This window comes from Tamandua tetradactyla, chromosome 23 (assembly GCF_023851605.1).
Source record: "Tamandua tetradactyla isolate mTamTet1 chromosome 23, mTamTet1.pri, whole genome shotgun sequence".
NCBI lineage: Eukaryota > Metazoa > Chordata > Mammalia > Pilosa > Myrmecophagidae > Tamandua > Tamandua tetradactyla.
The window spans coordinates 5,959,353-5,979,156 of record NC_135349.1 but is presented as its reverse complement, the minus strand read 5'-3'; the positions used below and the strand labels follow the sequence as shown (position 1 = coordinate 5,979,156).

At 41.0% G+C, this 19,804-nt stretch overlaps 1 protein-coding gene across 6 annotated transcripts in view; it reads right to left on the bottom strand.

The window, feature by feature from the left end:
- Nucleotides 1-18,993, bottom strand: part of RSPH10B (radial spoke head 10 homolog B) — a 67,688-nt gene extending 48,695 nt beyond the window's left edge. For 2 of the 6 annotated variants that reach the window (XR_013167787.1, XM_077140576.1), the window contains exons 1-6: nt 18,884-18,993; nt 16,651-16,992; nt 12,355-12,430; nt 11,100-11,168; nt 9,684-9,857; nt 197-282 (exon numbers count right to left, since the gene is read on the bottom strand). Coding sequence is in view for 5 of the 6 variants with exons in the window: in XM_077140576.1 (XP_076996691.1) it covers nt 197-282; nt 9,684-9,857; nt 11,100-11,168; nt 12,355-12,430; nt 16,651-16,907 (662 nt within the window). In the remaining variant the exon portion in view is untranslated. Of the gene's footprint in view, nt 1-196; nt 283-9,683; nt 9,874-11,099; nt 11,169-12,354; nt 12,431-16,650; nt 16,993-18,883 lie in introns of those variants that run through there. The other 4 variants (XM_077140572.1, XM_077140574.1, XM_077140575.1 and 1 more) reach the window with 4 other exon arrangements.
- Between the last annotated feature and the right edge of the window lie 811 nt (nt 18,994-19,804).

Here is a 19,804-nt window from a genome sequence, read left to right as displayed (position 1 = left end):
TTTTCTAAATTTTCCAGTAGACTATTTTCATTGCTATGGACAGTATCTTGGGTTAAGTTAAATTTTCCACCTGCCTACACAGGCAATGTGTCATTCTCTGCGATGTCTGCCCCTTATCTTTAAATAGCCTAACTGATCCCCACTGGAGTCCACAAGCTTGTGCCACCCACACCCCAACATTGGCAGCCACACCTACCATCTGATTCCCCAGCCCTTTTTGAGGTTGTACACCCAGTCTCCCTCATACCACGAGGTGCCCTCTTGATTGTAGTAAATGGAGCCCTAAAACAAATAATATGATTTTAAAAATTGGCCTCCATAAATCAATTTTTTAAAAATATTTAAAGATAAAAACAAATGAACTTAAGTATAAATTATGTAGAAATCAATGTCATGCTTAGGCAAGACATAAAATTCATGTTATGCTTCTAGTTTGCAATTAAGAAACAGTAAAGTCTCCATCAAGGGAGAGTAAGATAATGTCCAAGGCAATTACTCTTTAATAGCGAGGTGGCCACCTCAAGGCCCACATCCAGTGTATGCTTCAGCAACCACTGATCAGATGAGTACCTCAAAAATCCTGCTTTGCAGTCGCCTAAAGTGAAAAGCAGCATCTTCCATGTAACGTAAGGTCAATGTCTTTTATGTACAAAACCATTTTTGTTTTATCCATTTTGATATCTTATTTTATTGCCTCAGACTGTAAGTAAATTCAGTGTAGCTTTTTCTTGACGCTTTTAAGGGATTGGCACTAGCCTCTGTACAGATTTGGATCTACACTGAACAGCCTCAAATTACTAGCTTTTCCACTTATTTTATCTCTTTGTGTGTACATGTGATTTTCTATCTTCTTCCTTATTATCAGGCTATCTTGCTCCTTCCTGCAGCTGTCAAGTGCCTATATCTAGAAATCACCTCACTCAATCCCTCCAACTTGTCTCAACTGTTCTGCTATGAGCTAAAAAACAAACAAACCACAGCCCAACCCAACACGACAGTCTAGTTCTGATAAAGTAGGAGGGTAAGGTGATCTCTGTGAGGCCCTAAGGAGCTCTTCCTTTAATAAAAGGAGGACAGAGCAGCTGGAGAGGTCAGGGTGCTCAGGCCAGCCTAACTGGCTCCTGCCAGTTCAACACGGTGTGAGCTGCCTCCGCTAACCCTCACCTAACTCTCTTGGCCTGCCTCTGTTAAGGACGAAGTTTGAATTAGAGGTCTAATTCCCTTTGCAACTCTAACATCAGATTTTCCTTCATGTACAGGCTATAGAAATCCATCGTGGTTTCTCACAGGCATTCTGGTTGACTTCCAATAACTCTGGCATCTACCTCATGAAAGGAATTTTCATTCCACTTTTATACCATCTGGTAGTTTTATTTATAAAGGAAAATCAACACATAGACCAGGGCTCTGCAGAAGTAAAACAGAAGATGAATTTCATTTCTTGGACTGTTACAGTAAAAAGATATCTTTAGCCAGAATTTACAGATTATTTAGCACTGGTCCCAGATCTGCTTCTTCCTTTAACCTCATCTTCTGTAGAGCGCTACCCGAGTTGGAGGCATTGATTTCTGTGGAGCTTTTAAATTATACATCCGGCTCCATCCATTTACTTTTCTTTCAATCTCTCTGTTCATTTTTTAACAGTTTTATCTATACATCATACAATCCAACCTAAGTTTAAAAATCAGTTGTTTCTGGTAGAATCACATAGCTATGCCTTCACCACCACAATCTATATGACATTTCCTTTTCCTCCACAAAGAATCCCATACCCCTCTCCCATATCCTGTTTATTGACATTTAGTTTTGGCATATTGCCTTTGTTATATTCAATGAAAGCATATTATAATATTACTGTTAACTATAGACCCTAGCTTGCATTGATTTTATTTTCCTATATACCATCCCAATTTCAACACCTTGCAATGCTGGCATTCATTTGTTCTTCCTCATGCAAAAACACACCTGTACATTTAATCACCATCATTATCTACTCTAGGCATTCCTAATTTATACTATCTCAATCTTCATCCTCTCTTTCCTTCTGGTGTCATATATGCCCCAAGCCCTTCCCCCTTAACCGTATTCACATTCAGCCTTAATTCGGTATACTTATATTACTGTGCTGCCATCAGATAGTATTGGGCTATCCATTTCTGAAACTTTACAATCAATCCTGTTGCACATTCTGTACTCCTTCAGCACCAAATGCCCACTCTGTACTCTTTTTCTATCTCCTCATAACCTGTGTTCACTTATTAATTTTAGTTCATAATAGTGAAACCATACAGTATTTATCCTTTTGTTTCTGGCTAATTTCACTCAGCATAATGTCCTCAAGGTCCATCCATGTTGTTAAATGTTTCATGATGTAAATCGTCTTACAGCTGCACGATATCCCATTGTATGTATATACTACAGCTTGTTTAGCCATTCATCCATTGATGGACATTTGAGCTGCTTCCATCTCTTGGCAATTGTGAATAATATTGCTATAAGCATGGGCATGCAAATGTCAGTTTGTGTCACTGCCTTCAATTCCTCTGAATATATACCTGGTAATGGGATTGCTGGATCATATGACAATTCGTTACTTAGCTTCCTGAGGAACCACCAAACTGCCTTCCAGAGTGGTTGCACCATTCTACATTCATACCAACAGTGAATAAGTGCACCTTTTTCTCCACATCCTCTCCAGCACTTGTCTTTTTTTCATATATATATAATGGCCATTCTGATGTGAGATGACATCTCATATGGTTTTGATTTGCATTTCCCTAATAGCCAGTGAAGTGGAGTATCTTTTCATATGCTCTTTAGCCATTTGTTTTTCCTCTTATGAAAAATGTCTATTCATGTCTTTTGCCCATTTTTAAATTGGGTTGTTTGTCTTTTTGTCGTTGAGTTGTAAAATCTCTTTATATATTCTAGATAGTAAACCCTTATTTGATGTGTTTTCCAAATATTGTCTCCCATTGCATAGGCTGCCCTTTTTACTTTCCAGACAAAGTTCTTTGATGCACAAATGTTTAATTTTGAGGAGATCCCATTTATCTATTTCTGTTTTCATTGCTCGTGCTTTGGGTGTAAGGTCTAGGAAACCACCTCTTATTACAAAATTTGTAAGATATTTCCCTACATTTTCTTCTAAAAGTTTTATGGTCTTAGCTCTAATGTTTAGGTCTTTAATCCATTTTGAGTTAATTTTTGTATAGGATGTGAGATATGGGTCCTCTTTCATTCTTTTGCATTTGGATATTCAGTTCTCCAAACACCATTTATTGATGAGGCTGCTGTAACTCAGCTGGTTGGCTTGACTGCTCTATCAAAGATTAATTGTCCTTAGATAAGCGGGTCTATTTCTGAACACTCAATTCTATTCCATTGGTCAGTATATCTACCTTTAAGCCAGTATCAGGCTGTTTTGACCCTGTAGCTTTGTTAATATGCTTTGCTTTAAAGTCAGATACAGTGAGGACCTCCCACTTCATTTTTCTTTCTCAAGACTAGAGAGGCCCATGTTTCAGGAGGAGGATGTAACCAGTTTCAACTTTCCCTAAGGGTGAGACCTAGCAGGTTGTCAGACTTTCCTATGAAGCCTCTAGACTCTGTGCTTTTTCTATCCTGCCCAGCATGTGGCGCTTGTCAGCCCACAGCTTCCCATCAGCACAAAGTGATGTGGTGCCTTTATTTCTTAGCAGCATCTCCCTGCCAGTTTTGTAACTGAGATAGAGGTTGACTTAGGAGGAGGACTTAAATTACTTCTGTTTTCCCACCCCTGGGGACTGAACTCCTTTAAGGAGAGCCTCCACTTGAGCTGGGCCCTGCCACCCTTTTCTTGGAAAAGATACACCTTGTAGGGAATTTTCTCCATTCACTTGACCAGTTACTTTGTCTCTCAGATATGCCTTAATTCGGCCCCTGCCTGGGGTGGTGCTGCAGCCTGAGAATGCTCCCAGTTCTATCTAATAAGCGGTTTAAGAAACAAAAAAAAAAAGAGAGAGAAAGAGAGGGGAAAAAAAGCCTTTTCAGAGCTGGACCCCAGCTCCCCAAACTTGCTAAACAAGAGCTAGAGTTGGTACATGGCTCTATATGCCCCCTTTTACTTGGAGCCCAGCCCTTTTTACAGTATTTTGTGCTGTCCACCTCAAAAAGTCTCTGTTTTTCTTTTTTCCCACCAGCCCTGTTCCTTCTCTGCCAAGGCAAAAATTCCTGGTTCCTTTAGTGCTAATTCTGTGCTCAGGGCCTGTTTTCAGCAGTCTGAATTTTTTTTTTATTTTTTATTAATTAAAAAAAAATTACAAGAAAGAAACACACACATTCTTAATATATGCTCATTCCGTTCTACACATATAATCAGTAATTCACAGTATCATCACATAGTTGCATATTCATCATCATGATCATTTCTTAGAACATTAGCATCAATTCAGAAAAAGAAATAAAAAGACAACAGAAAAATAAAACAAAAACAGAAAAAAAAATTTTACATACCATACCCCTTACCCCTCCCTTTCATTGATCACTAGCATTTCAAACTAAATTTATTTTAACATTTGTTCCCCTTATTATTTATTTTTATTCCATATGTTCTACTCATCTGTTGACAAGGTAGATAAAAGGAGCATCAGACACAAGGTTTTCACAATCACACAGTCACACTGTGAAAGCTATATCATTATACAGTCATCATCAAGAAACATGGCTACTGGAACACAGCTCTGCATTTTCAGGCAGTTCCCTCCAGCCTCTCCATTACATCTTGGATAACAAGGTGGTATCTACTTAATGCATAAGAATAACCTCCAGGATAACCTCTCAACTCTATTTGGAATCTCTCAGCCATTGACACTTAGTCTCATTTCACTCTTCCCCCTTTTGGTCTAGAAGGTTTTCTCAATCCCTTGATGCTGGTCTCAGCTCATTCTAGAGTTTTTCTCAATCCCTTGATGCTGAATCTCAGCTCATTCTGGGATTTCTGTCCCACGTTGCCAGGAAGGTCCTCACCCCTGGGAGTCATGTTCCACGTAGATGGGGGAGGGTGGTGATTTTGCTTGCTGTGTTGGCTGGAGAGAGAGGCCACATCTGAGCACCAAAAGAGGTTCTGTTGGGGGTGACTCTTAGGCCTAATTTTAAGTAGGCTTGACCTATCCTTTGTGGGGATAAGTTTCATATGAACAAACCTCAAGACTGGGGGCTCAGCCTATAGCTTTGGTTATCCACACTGCTTGTGAGAATATCAAGAATTCCACTTGGGGAGGTTAAATTTTCCCTCGTTCTCACCATTCCCCAAAGGGGACTTTGCAAATACTTTTCTACTCACTGATCAAATCACTCTGGGGTTCATTGGGCATCATCTGGACAAACCAACAAAATCTCATGTCCTACTCAAGGTTCCATGTGCTCATGGTGTTCAATTAAGCTGTCTACATAAGTTACATTAGGAGATGCACTAGTCAAAGTATAAATTTTGTATCAAATAAACATTTTTTGCTTTAGTCTCACACATAAGTTGAAATTTTAAAATATTAATTACCATCTATTTTCAGCACCCTACACTAATAACATTCCTTTGTTCTTCCTCATGCAAAAACATTTTTTAGATTTGTACATTTAGTCACTATCATTATACACTCTAGGCATTCCTAGATTATACCATCTCAATCTTTATCGTCCATCTTTCTTTCTGATTTCATTTATGCCCCCAGCCCTCCTCCCTCTATCATTCCCACATTCAGCTTCATTCAGTGTTTTAACATAATTGTTTTACAGTTAGGTAATATTGTGCTGTCCATTTCTGAGTTTTTATATTCAGTCCTGTTGCACAATCTGTATCCCTTCAGCTCCAATTACACAATATCTTAACCTATTTCTACATCCTGATGGTCTCTGTTACCAATGAAATACTCCAAGTTTTATTCACTAATGTCAATTCATAGCAGTGAGACCGTACAGTATTTGTCCTTTTGTTTTTGGCTAATCACACTCAGCATAATGTCCTTAAGGTCCATCCATGTTATTACATACTTCATAACTTTATTCTGACTTACAACTGCATAATATTATATGCCACAGTTTGTTTAGCCACCTGTCTGTTGATGGACATTTTGGCTGTTTCCATCTCTTGGTAATTGTAAATAATGCTGCTATAAACATTGGTGTGCAAATGTCCATTTGTGTCCTTGCCATCATATTCTTTGAGTAGAGACAGCATATAGATGGGTCCTGCTTTTTAATCCATTCTGCCAGTCTATGTCTTTTGATTGGGGAGTTTAATCCATTAACACTTAGTGTTATTACTGCACAGGTAGTACTTTCTTCTACTATTTTGCCTTCTGGGTTTTATATGTCATATTGAATTTTCCTTCTTTTTACCTTTACTCATAGTCTTCCTTTCTACACTCTTCTCCACGCCTCTCTTTTGTCTTTTCGTATCTGTCTCTAGTGCTCCCTTTAGCATTTCTTGCAGAACTGGTCTCTTGGTCACGAATTCTCTCAGTGATTTTTTGTCTGAAAATGTTTTAATTTCTCCTCATTTTTGAAGGACAATTTTGCTGGATAGAGAATTCTTGGTTGGCAGTTTTTCTCTTTTAATAATTTAAATATATCATCCCACTGTCTTCTCGCCTCCATGGTTTCTGCTGAGAGATCTACACATAGTCTTATTGGCTTCCCTTGTATGTGATGGATTGCTTTTCTCTTGCTGCTTTCAAGATTCTCTCTTCTCTTTGACCTCTGACATTCTGATAGTAAATGTCTTGGAGTATGTCTATTTGGATCTATTCTCTTTGGGGTATGCTGCATTTCTTGGATCTGTAATTTTAAGTCTTTCATAAGAGTTGGGAAAATTTCAGTGATATTTTCCTCCATTAGTTTTTCTCCTCCTTTTCACTTCTCTTCTCCTTCTGGGACACCCACAACATGTATATTCATGCGCTTCATATTGTCCTTCAATTCATATTTTTCCATTTTTTTCCCTATATTTTCTTTTTCTTGCCAGATTTCAGATGTTCCATCCTCCAGTTCAGAAATCCTATGTTCTGTCTCTTGAAATCTACCATTTGTAGGTTTCCATTGTTTTTTTCATCTCTTCTACCATGACTTTCATTCCCATAAGTTCTGTGATTTGCTTTTTCAGACGTTTGAGTTCTTCTTTTTGTTCATTCCTTGCCTTCTTTATATCCTCCCTCAATTCATTGATTTAGTTTTTGATGAGGTTTTCCATGTGTGTTAGTATATTCTGAATTAATTGTTTCAGTTCCTGTATGTCATTTGAATTGTTGGTTTGTTCCTTTGACTGGGCCATATCTTCAATTTTCCTAGTGTGATTTATTATTTTTTGCTGGGGTCTAGGCATTTAATTACCTTAATTAGTTTATTCTGGAGATTGCTTTCACTTCTTTTACCTAGGGTTTTCTTGTTGGATGAATTTGTTGTCTCTCTGTCCTTTGACATTCAGTTCAGCTTTTTCTGGACCTCTAGCTTAGGTTTTGTTTAACAGAGGAGAATTTTTCAGTTCTTGTTTTCTTGTTTCTTGCCCTGCTTGTATGGTGCCTTTCCCCCCACACCTGAGGAGGGTCTACACAGGTATTATAGACCCCAGCTGGATTTTCCCAGACCAAACTGGCCTCCTATGAGGAGGAAAGAATCGCCTGTGTTGGTTTTCCTTGAGGGTGAGACCCAGCAGGTTGAAAGACTTTCCCATGAAGTCTCTGGGCTCTGGTTTTCTTTTCCTGCCCAGTCAGTATGTGGCGCTTGTCTGACTGCAGGTCCCACCAGCATAAGATGATGCGATATCTTTAACTTTGGCAGACTCTCCCTGCTGGGGGCATGGTGGAGACAGAGGAGAGGTTGTAGGCTCATTTTAATGGCTTCAAATTACCAAGCCCTGGGGTCTGAAATTCTTGAGGGAAGGATTCCACCTGAGTTGGGCTTCACCCCTCCCCTAGGGAAGGCACAGGCTCTAGACAAGCTCTCAAACGAGCTTGTTTCTGACTATGCCTGGAGCAGTTGCAGCCTAAGAAGCCCTGCCGCTGTATCCAAAGGCAGTCAAGCCTTTATAGAAACACAGCCACAAAAACCTCTGTTTCCTTCTTTTTTTTTTTTTCTTTTTCTGTCAGCCCTGCCCCCTTGGCACCAGGGCAAAAATGAGCTACCTCTGCTTTGACCAGGTTCACCTGAGCTGGGGGCCTATTTTTAGTAATCAGAATTTGTTAATTAATTCCACAATTGGCATTTGGTTGGACTCAGCCCCTGCTGCTGGTAAAGGCTCTTTCCCTTCCCATCTGGAAGCAGCCTGTGGAGAAGGGGTGCCGGCCGCTGCAGCTTGGGGAACTCACAGTTGGTGGCGGGGGGCTCGCAGCTGATCCAGCTGGTCCAGACAGGGGTATGCTGTGTGTCCGGTCACTGACATGGCCCAAGGAGCTGCTCTGTGCTGTTTCTGGTTATTTAGTAGTTGTTCTGGAGGATGAACTAAAATGCACATGTTGTTAAGCCACCATCTTGGCCCAGAAGTCCCAGTTCTTCAGCAGTCCGAATTTAATTCCACAATTGGAGCTCCATTGAGCTACCTTCCTTGCTCCTAGTAGATTGTTTCTTTTTCCCTCAGGGAACCAGCCTGCCATGCTCATGTGGGAGGGGTACCGGCCTCCAAGCCTTGGGAGACTTATAGTTTTGTGTGGGATCTCAGCTGTTACACTATTCTAGACTAGTGTATAATGTGTGCCCAGTCACCAAAGTGCCCCCAACAGTTGTTCCATATAGCTCCTGGCTATTTAGTAGCTGTAGTAGAGGACAAACTAAATTCCACACCTCACTATGATGCCATCTTGCCCAACCTCTCCTTCGCTGAAGCCATCCATTTACTTTTCTGGATTTAACAATATTATCTTAGTAGAAAATTTATAAATTATTTAAAAAAAAAAGAGTTCCCAATTAAGAAATCACACATGAATACTGGGCACTTGCAAGCTTCAGGAAAGTAACAGACTTTAGAATAACACCCTGCAGTGATATGTTCCAATTTTAATCCTCAGTCTGTAATGATTATAATAGATTTTTTCTTGTCTTATGACATTTACTAAAGACATTGCTATAATATTTTATCCTACACAAAGGCAAAGTAAAGGCAAATTAGCAGCCTAAGTTAAAAGTGAGTATACTCTAGCTTTTGTAACGTGACTGTGTGATTATGAAAACCTTGTGTCTTGCTCCTTTTATCTACAGTAAGGACAGAAAACATATGGATTAAAAATAAATAAATAATGGGGGAAAATGTTAAAATTAAATATGTATATATATATATTGGATAGATAGAAATACTAGTGGTCAGTGAGAGCGAGGGGTAAAGGGTATGGTATGTATGAGGTTTTTTTCTTTTTTCTTTTTATTTCTTTTTCTGGAGTGATGCAAATATTCTAAGAAATGATCACGGTGATGAATATACAACTATGATATACAACTATGTGATGGTATTTTGAGTCATTGATTATATACCAAGAACGGAACGTTCAAATGTTAAGAATGTTCATGTTTGTATTTAGTTACATTTTGTCAATAAAAGTAAAATTTAAAAAAAGGTGAATCTACCATTAGCAGACCCCCACTTTCCACCTTTGTTGTCTGTACAGTCTGTCCACAGATGGGGGGCTGCCTTTTAGGAACCCCACGTCTGCCTCACCTACCTTCCCATGTTTCTTGCCGTGGCACCAGTGGCCAATGTAGGACACAGGCTGTGTGCTGCACTTGAACATACCAAACCCGTTCCTCATGCCACTGATGACTTCCCCTTCATAGGTGCTGCCATCTGGCCACGTGTACACGCCGTGGTTCATGGGGATGTTCTTCACGAAGTCCCCCTAAGGCAAAATGGTCCTAAAAGTGTCAGTGAGAAGTCAGTGGGGAAACCCCTAACCCTGTGGGCTGTGTTCTGTATCCCTCCCTGGCTACAGATACTACTCCTTGATTTCCTCCTGTGGAAACCCTGAAATTTCTCCCTCCTTCCCCACTTTCCTTGTCTCCATTTGCCATCTGCTCTCACTGCAATCTCCTCTGGGAGAAGCGCGGCAGAATAAAAGATCTGTAAGGCTGTGTGTAGACTGAGCTCCAAGAAGCAAGACTGATGACTTCAACAAGTGGCAGCTTCTAGTCCTGATCTTGGGAACTTTAAAAAAAAGACATATTCTTGGAACCTACCTCTGAGGAGGCTAATTGACTGGGGTGCAAAGGTTCCAGGAGATTCTGATGATCTGCCAGGCTTAGTAGTCATTGAGGTTAACCCTTCTTTCTGCCTGTAGTCATCAAAATACTCTGCAGACATGGCAGTCACTAACAGCCTGGCCATGGGCACCTTCTAGAGAATCTGCTCTGCTCAGGCCCAGGGTACCTACTAAGAGGGGAGCACAGAGTACAATGCACTAGTCAACCAGCCAGCCATCAGATTCTCTTCCAGGAATGTGAATTCACTGGAGGCTGCCAGTCGGCCAAGAAAAAGGGAAAGATGGTACAGCCTGGCCAGCACGAGAAGCGACCTGATTGCCAACCAGATCCCACGAGGGCAAGCTGACCTGCCTGAAGATGCTTAAAATAGTAAATACTATTTTAAGTATTTGGTGAGCACTAAAATCCTGCCCATAGAACTTCTAACTGGGCTGGTGCAGGCAGTTCTGTGCCTTCAATCTAACGCCCCCACCCAAGACCGAATGGAAAGTGAGTTTTCAGAGACAAACACCCAGAGGGGACTCTAGAAAATTGCTAAGGGCTCAGAAACCTTAAATACAGGCCACTGGCTGGAAGTATATAATTACCTGTTTGTGTTTTTTTTTTAAATAGGAGGGGCTAACTTCAGGAAGGCGTGCTTGTCCATGCACAGAATACACAGAAGACACCGGAACCTCCACACTGGTAACAGCAGTCACCAGGGGCCCGGTGTAATCTGGAGATACTATTCACCTTTTCCCTTAGTCTTTCATTCTGTGATTTTTTTTTTTAACCAATGTGCTGAATTACTTTTTTTTTGTAAACAGTATGTTTAATTATGGATTCCTGACCATTAATATTCAAAATTACAGTCTGAAACTATAATTTAGTATAGGCTTTACCTCATATTTCAATCCATCAGCCCAGATGTAAGTCCCTTGTCCATGCATGAGTCCTTCTGAAAACATACCCTTTGAAGCAAAGCAACAGTGAAATCCCTTAGAACGTGACTGTTTACACCACAGCTGCCGACCCGGGTTTCAGCCCTTGGACTGGAGCCTTATTCCCCCTTACGCATGCATGAAGACGCATGCTTACGCAGTCAGTAATGTCAGTAGAGCACTATTCAAGCTCACACAGGACTGTAGTCCATCCTGTTATAAAAAGAATCTGGGGAGAGGTCCAAAAAATTTCAAGTCTCTAAAACCTACCCCAAGCGGTTAAAAAAATGAGTTGCAAATTCAATGCAAGCCTTCTGCCCTAATTAAGCGATAGAAAATTCTTTATTTCAAAAGACTTTATATATTTTTGGTTTTGCCTTTCAACATCTAAGGATTTTTTTTTGATTAGTACACGAGGTATAGCTGATTAAAACCATGATCTGCACAATAGCCAAATGGTGGAAATAACCCAAGTGTTGTTTTGTTATGTGCATTTCACCTCAATACGTAATTTTTTAGAAAATCATTACCTGAACATCAGAAATTATTCCATTTATAAAACTTATTTTGTTTTCCCTTGCTAGCACACTATATAGGTTGGCAGTATAGCTAAAAATATTTCGGTTTACATTTAGAGTGTCTATTGTTTATACATAGGAACTAGTCGCTAAAAACTTTACACCTCTGACTGTCTAAATGCAATCAGAGCAAAACATAACACACATGCCCAGTACTTTCATAGAAACACCTTTTAAGAGGCAGGGTAGGTGAAGGAGAACCAAGACCAGTGTGAGACTATATAGATAGAACCCTAACTCAGTGGTTCTCACACTCTACCAGGTGCCAGAATCACCTGGAGGGCTTGGTGAAACAGATTGCTGCATTGCCGTGGGAATGTAAAATAGAGCAGCTGCGGTGGGAAACAGTTTGCAGGTTCCTCAAAAAAGTTAAACATGGGACTATCATAGCACCTGGTAATTCCACTCCCAGGTGTACTATATCCAAAAGAATTTAAAGAAACATCTAAATGACCACTTTAGTTATACTGAGCCATATTTCTACCTTAAGTACAAAATCAGGGCTCAAAAAATAATCAGCATGAAGTATTTCCAATTTCTTTTGAGAAATCAGTGAACTTTACTGAATATACAAATCTAAAATTGTCACACCCACATTCCTCTCTGCCCTGCCGGCTCCCAAGACATAAATCACTCACGTGGTAGGTACAACCTCCTTGAAAGACTGCAAAGCCTTCTCCCTCATACAAACCACGGACTTTTCCCCCTTCGTAGCTGCAAAGAAATAAAGCTCAAAATAACAACTCATGTGAATAAACCCAATTGGCCATGGATTAAGTATATAACTAACATCAATGATGAGGTACAAATAACATCTCATACTCATTCATTCACTCAACATCCCCCACCCCTATGTCACTATATGTGCCTCTTTCATGAACGGGGTGCAGAGCTGAGGACGAGAATGGAAGACTCTGCCCTTAGGAGCTTACAGTACACTGGGGGGAGACAAAATAAAAAGGAAACAAGTGAACAAGGTAATTTTAGACCATGCTCAAATTCTGTGAAGTGATCAGGTCATGTGGCTGAGCGGTAAGTAGCAGAAAGCTACTGTCCGCACGCTGAAGGCCTCTGTGAGGACACCACAGTCATACTGAGACCTGCAGGATGTGAAACCAGGCAGCCATGAGAAGAACCATGCAAGGAGATCCCAGGCAGAGGGATCCACAAATGCAAAGGCCCTGAGGCAGAAAAAAGCCTGACATCTCAAGTTCACAAAGCAGAAAGCAGAGCTGAGAGTTGGACAAGACCATATTTATCTCTTAAAAAGATCACTCCAGCTGCTGGGGTGTGGAACTTAATTGTAGGGAGACAAGATAGGAGGCTATTGTAACTGTCCAGTGAGTGCTTATGTGGGTGAGATAACTGCGGGAATGTTAGCAGTGGGAGTGGAGGGAAATGGAAGGTGTAAATATATTGTGGAAGTATCAAGAACAGCACCCAGACCTGGTGGATGATGAGAGGTGATGTGTGATTTAGCACTCCCCTCACCTCCAGGCTCTCCAGGTGACAAAGAGGCAAGCAAATGGAATGACAGCCACAGTCAAGTTGGGTTCGGTCCAAAAACCCAAGAAGAGTCAACATTAGAAAACTTATGAACATAATACATTAATATATGACAGATAATTAATACATAATACATCAGCAAATGAAAGAAAAGCCACCTGTTTATAGCAAGATGCCAAAAAGATACGTGACAAAATTCAGCTATCATTTCTAAAGTATTCTAAGTAGTGCTATGAGGAAACCAATTAAACACAATAAAGTCTATTTATGAATGCACAACAGCAAATACGATGTTTAAGACTGAAATAATGAAATAAATCCCATTAATATCAGGACCATGAACAGCATGCCTGCTTTTAACGCCATTACTCCTATTGTTTTAGAAGGTCTGAATTGGTGTAGTAAGTCAAGAAATTTAAATAATCAGCATAAAAAAGTGAAGAGATGCAAAATTATTTTAATTTGAAGATGTAATTATTTACCTATAAAACCCAAAGGTTTTAGTATAATGAGAGATTATGGTAACCCAGAAACAGAAAGGGTAAAATTGGAATGTGGTGGAGGGAGGTGATTAACTCTTAAGACAGCTTTGCATTAATTCATTTGTCACAATGACCAGGTACTACTTCAGTAATTCAAAACAATGAATTTAAAAAATGTAAAGGATTTCTTAAAGAATCTATAATAGCTTCATACCTCCCCTCACCCCAGTACCCATCCATGGTCCTATGTGCTCTTTGTAGCATCCTCCTCACAGGAATGTGCTCCACCCTTCAACTCCTTCAGTTCCCATGCTGGATCACTGCAATATTCGCTCTCCCCAAACTAATTCAGCACACCTCAATGACACTCTGCTCTGAGTTTTTCTAAAGATAATACATCTTAGAACATAATGATATACTGCCTATATAGACCATATTTCATACTTTTTAATACCCCTTGATGGTGTCCAGCCTAGAGCTGTTACATAACAGGACATTAACAAATACCTGCTGATAGCATTCAAACTATAAATCTCAACTGAGCACCTTACCAGGCCTAAGAGTCCCAGCAATCAGGGACTTTTCAGCCTGGTGACAAAGATGAGACAAATTGCAGTGATACATAATAAAAATTAAGTGGTATGGTAGAAAGGCTTTAAAGGCAAAAGAAATTTTGAAAAAAGTTTCCACTTACTGGAAAGAATTAGTAGAAAATGTTGGACCTGGAAGAATGAGTAGGACTTGGTCATAGAGAAATGAGAGAGAAACATTCCAGGAAGGGTAATCTTTGTTAGCAAAGAAAGGAGTATCTGGAATTTGTGAGAAGTCTGGCTGGGATCTTGTTTGGGAAGAGAAAGGTAGACTGAGGTCAGAGTGTCAGGATAAGGAGTTTTATTCTATAGACAATGGAAGAAAATGAAAGGTTTTAAAGAAGGGGAATGTGGTAAACAGTGTCCAATTGACCCCTAGGGACACTCTCCTCCTATTTCTCACAGCCCTGGTAACCAGCCCTCAGCGAACAGGGCTGACAAGGGTAACCACCAGGATGTTGCAGAAATTATGGAACATGACTTCCAAGAGAGGTCATAAAAGAGGCAGCAGCTTCTGCTGTTCTCTCCTGGAACACTCACTCTGGGGGAAGTCAGCCACCGTGTCATGAGGACACTTGCACAGCGCTACGGAGAGGTCCACGTGACAAGGAGCCGAGGCAAGTCAACAGTCATGGGAAGGAGCTATTTGGAAGCAGATCTGCCAGCAGCTCTGATCAGCATCTTGACTATACCCCCATGAGCCAGACCCAATACTGCCTAGCTAAGCCTTTCCCAGATTCCTGACCCTCAGAAACCACAGGAAATAGTATTTACTATTTTAAGCTTCCAAGTTTTGGTCTAATTTGTCTCATAGCAATAGATAACTGATACAGAGAATGATACAAACAGAGCCATGTACAGTAGGCCTGGGGAGAGAGACACGTAGGAAACAAGTCCAATAGCCCAGCCAAGAGTGAATGAAGGAAAGACTCAATGAACAAGGGAAAGAATTAATAAGAGAAACAAAGAAGAAAAAGAAATAGGAAAGGCACCAGGGAGAATGAAGAGAATTCTAAGACTTCAAGCCCATTCATGAAGGATGATGGTGGTGCCTTTACAGAAACAGGGAAAAATGCAGAAGCAAACGGGTGGGAGAGAAATAGAAACATTCGGGGGAACCTTCTAAGAAGGGTATTCTCATTTTTCTTCCCCAGTTATGAACCTGAGGCTCAGAAAGGTACAATGATGGGCTTCATGTCATAGAGTCAAGATTCAAATCCAAATCGTATTCCTGGTATGGTAGTCTTTACTTTTGGACATAGGGAGTTTGAAGTCCAGTGGAAAGTCCAGGAGGGAATTAAAATTTTGAACATGAAACTCTAGGAGATAACAGTGCTAAAGAGATCGACTTTGAGAATCATCTAGGAAGATGGTAGGTGAAGCGACTCCAAGAGAAGAGATCGCCAGGAGAGAAAGAATAGAGAGCAGAATAGCTGAAGAAAAGGCAGTTTAACAAAAGCAGCCCCCAGAGGAGACCTCAGGCAAGGAAGGCGTCACAACCCTGAGACATGGCTCCAAGGAGGGGTTGTGTCCTGAGTGGGGAGTGAAACGTGGCGATGATGATTAAAGTCCATGAGTCATGTGCTTGACAACTGTGCTGGTTTGGAAGGATGTATGTCCCCCAGAAAAGCCATGTTTTAATCTAAATCCCACTTCATAAAGGCAGAATAATCCCTATTCAATACTGTATGTTTGAAACTGTAATCAGATCATCTCCCTGGAGATGTGATTTAGTCAAGAGTGGTTGTTAAGCTGGATTAGGTGACAACATATCTCCAACCATTTGGGTGGGTCTTGATAAGTTTCTGGAGCCCTATAAAAGAGGAAGCATTTTGGAGAATGGGAGATTCACAGTGAGCAGAGCAGAATGACACAGCTATAGGAGGCAGAGTTCACCAGCCAGCGACCTCTGGAGGTAAGAAGGAAAACGCCTCCTGGGGAGCATCATGAAACAGGAAGCCAGGAGAAGCTAGCAGATGATGCTGTGTCCACCATGTGCCCTTCCAGATGAGAAAGGAACCCTGACGTGTTCACCATGTGCCTTTCCAGATGAGAGAGAAACTGTGACTGTGTTCACCATGTGCCTTCTCACTTGAGAGAGAAACCCTGAACTTCATCAGCCTCTTGAAGCAAGGTATCTTTTTCTGAATGCCTTTGATCGGACATTTCTATAGACTTGTTTTAATTGGAACATTTTCTTGGCCTTAGAACTGTAAACTAGCAATTTATTAAATTATCCTTTTAAAAAAGCCATTCTGTTTCTGGTATATTGCATTCCAGCAGCTAGCAAACTAGCACAACATTTTTAAAAATAACTGATTCAGAGCCTTAAAAGCTATTCGCCCATTAAAATCACCTTTCCACTATGAGTTTGGTCAGAACTGGCTCTTCATAGTGAGTGGCATCATCATTTGGCTGATTCTCTTTATTTGAATCTCTTTTGGGTCCTATTTCGTAGAGATGTGTTTCCAATTGTGGGATACCACTTAGAGAACTCTCTGGCCTAAGGGTGTTGCCATCCAGTTTAGAATATTCTGGATAATCAGAGAGAGAGGAGGGAGAGCGGGCAAACTTATCTCCTTTTTTGTCGGCTTTTTTCTTTTCTTTCACCATTTCCTTTAGATGACAATGTTCACTTTATATAATCTCAAAAGATTCTTTTGGTTGAGTGCTGTTTCAAAGCACTGACGCATTTTATCTGAAAAATAAAAATTATGCCTCCAAATACTTGGAATTTACACTTTAGCTAATTTTTCAGCTATCACATCATTACCGTTCTTCTAAAACCTGAAAAATTAGCTACAAATATCAAATATTACCAATTTATAAAAAACAAGTCTCATAGTGCTTTCACTGTTCCTTTTTTAAAATTGACACCACCCATCCAACATTATTTCCTTCCAAGCAGTGTCCCAGTAAGGACAACCCTATAGATGAATGATAGGTACTTACCTCTAAGATCCTGCATTCTGCCAATTCACATTGTAAAAGCTCCTCTCTTGGTTATCCTGGAAGTTATTCTTATATATCATATAGCTATCCCTTTTTAGTCTATAGTAAATTGGAGTGGCTGGAGGGAAGTGCCTGAAACTGTTGAACTGTGTTCCAGCAGCCTTGATTCTTGAAGAAAACTGTATGACAATATAGCTTTTACAATGTGACCAGGTTATTGTGAAAATATTGTATCTGATGCTCCTTATATCCAGGGTATGGACAGATAAGTGAAAAAATAAAGATAAAATAAATAAATAATAGGGAGGATAAAGGGTAAAAAAATTAAGTAGATTGAAATACTAGTGGTCAATGAGAGGGTGATGAATACACAACTATGTGATGATATTGTGAGCCACTGATTGTATACCCTGTATGGACTGTATGTGTATGAAGATTTCTCAATAAAAATAAAAATTTTATTTTTTCTCAATAAAAATAAAAATAAATAAAAATTCCTCTCTCAATATGTCAGCTTATCAAGAGCTAGCTGCAGACCCCTATTTGTCACTTACCAGCAATATGTCCTTGGACAAGTTAGTTTAAATCTCTCTCTACCTCAGATATGAAAGAGAAATAATAATAGTACCTCATCTCATTGTAAGGGTTAAATGACATGATGCAATCAGTGCTCAACAAATGGAGTGATTATTTTATGTTACTTTGCTGTTTCTGAAATAATTGTTGGGCTACTCTCCAAATAAAGGGACTAACATCTATTAAGTGCCTCTTCTATGCCAGATAAGTAACAACATGCTAATAATTTGCCCAAGGTCACAAAGCTGAGGAGGTTTCAAAAGCCATGGATGTCTGGCCCTCCTTCCACACTGTCCCTACTGAAAGCATCCCAGTCCATCCAGCAGAAAGCAGAGTGTCAGGCAAGGTCTGGTTCACCTTCCTGTGCCCAACATCCCCCTCTCCTAAGTGGCATCTCTGGCTCTGGAAACCCCACCTGCCAGCCCAGCCCCACCCCAGCCCCACCTGCCAGCCCCACCTGCCAACCCAGCCCAACCTGCCAACCCAGCCCTGCCCCCGCCCCCGCCCCAGCCCCTGCTCTCTCCAACATGATCCTGCTTCTGTCTTTCTTCAAGATTCAATTGTTCTTACCCAGCCTGCCCTGATACCCTCTCTCAGTGAAACTTTCTGTGGATAATCTAGCCTGCACTGCTCTCTCCTCTGAACTCAGACAGGCCCTTATTACATGCTCTCTGATCCTCTTTCAGTGAGCTTTGACATTTGAACTATAAATAAAGCAAATTTCACTCTCATTGTGTCTTCTATTAACTTTTAAACTTTTTCCTGTTCTTTCTGCCTCAAGAAGAGACCATATTTTCGTATACGGCTATAATTACTGTGAACAATGCCTGTCCTCTTTCCTTGAGCAGCACAAAGGACACGGTACATCTCTGGGACTTGGGCTGGTGACAATTTCTTCCCTTTCAAGGCCTCCCTTGTCCATCAAGAACATGCTTCTTTAAGGCCCCCCCTTGCCCATCACATGCATGCTCCAGTCTTCAGAAGCCGAGTCTGTTTGGCTCAGGAAGGGCCTGGACCTGGCTGGAAAGTCCCTGAGGTGCTGGGACCCATGAGACACTCACCTCCTCAGTGGCACAGGGCAACTCCCTGCTTGGAGTCTGGTATCCAGGCAACCGCTCACAGGCCAAGCCCCATGCTCTTAAAGGGGCCGCAGCGCCCGGCAGGGAAGGCCCTGAAAAGCAGCTGAGCTTCAGAACTCCTTGCTGGTCCAGGGCTTATCTGAAGTTGCATGCACTTGATCTGAGTAACCCCAGCTGTGCTAATTGCTGGGTGGCCCCTTACAGCATGTTTCCTCTTTGTAAAAGAGGAATAACTCATGCACTAGTTGTCCACTGCTGCCCAAATTAGCACAGATTTAGTATATTAAAGCAACACAATTTATTTTCTTGCAGATCTGCAAATAGAAGTCCCAACAGGACTGGTTTCCTCTGGAAATAGAAGTCCCAACAGGACTGGTTCCTTCTGGAAGCTCTAGGGGAGAATCTGTTTCTGTGCCTTTCCAGCTTCTGGAAGATCCCTGCATTCCTTTGATTGTGGCCCCTTCCTCCCTCTTCAAAGCCAGGAACATGGTGGAATTCCTCTGACCCAGCTGGAAAAGGTTCTCCACTTTTAAGAACTTGTATGATTGGCTGGGCCCACCCAGATAACCCAGAATAATCTCCCCATTTCAAACACCCCAACTTAATCACATCTGCAGAGTGCTGTTTTGCCATGTGCAGTATCACGTAAGGTGTTCACAGGTTCTAGGTTTAGGATGTGGCCTTCTGGGGGCCACGGTTCTGCCAGCCACAATTCCTAAACTGCAGTGTTAAATGCGACTCTGCAGGGGGGTCACACAACAAATGACAAGAATTATTACTTTACTGTCTTGTTACATCAAAGGAATTCTAATTCCATTTGGGAATGAAAGCCATCCCCCCCAGGAGGCCTGGGTCTGGGATGGGAGCAAGAGGAATGGGGTGGCCTGCACTTGTCACTATACA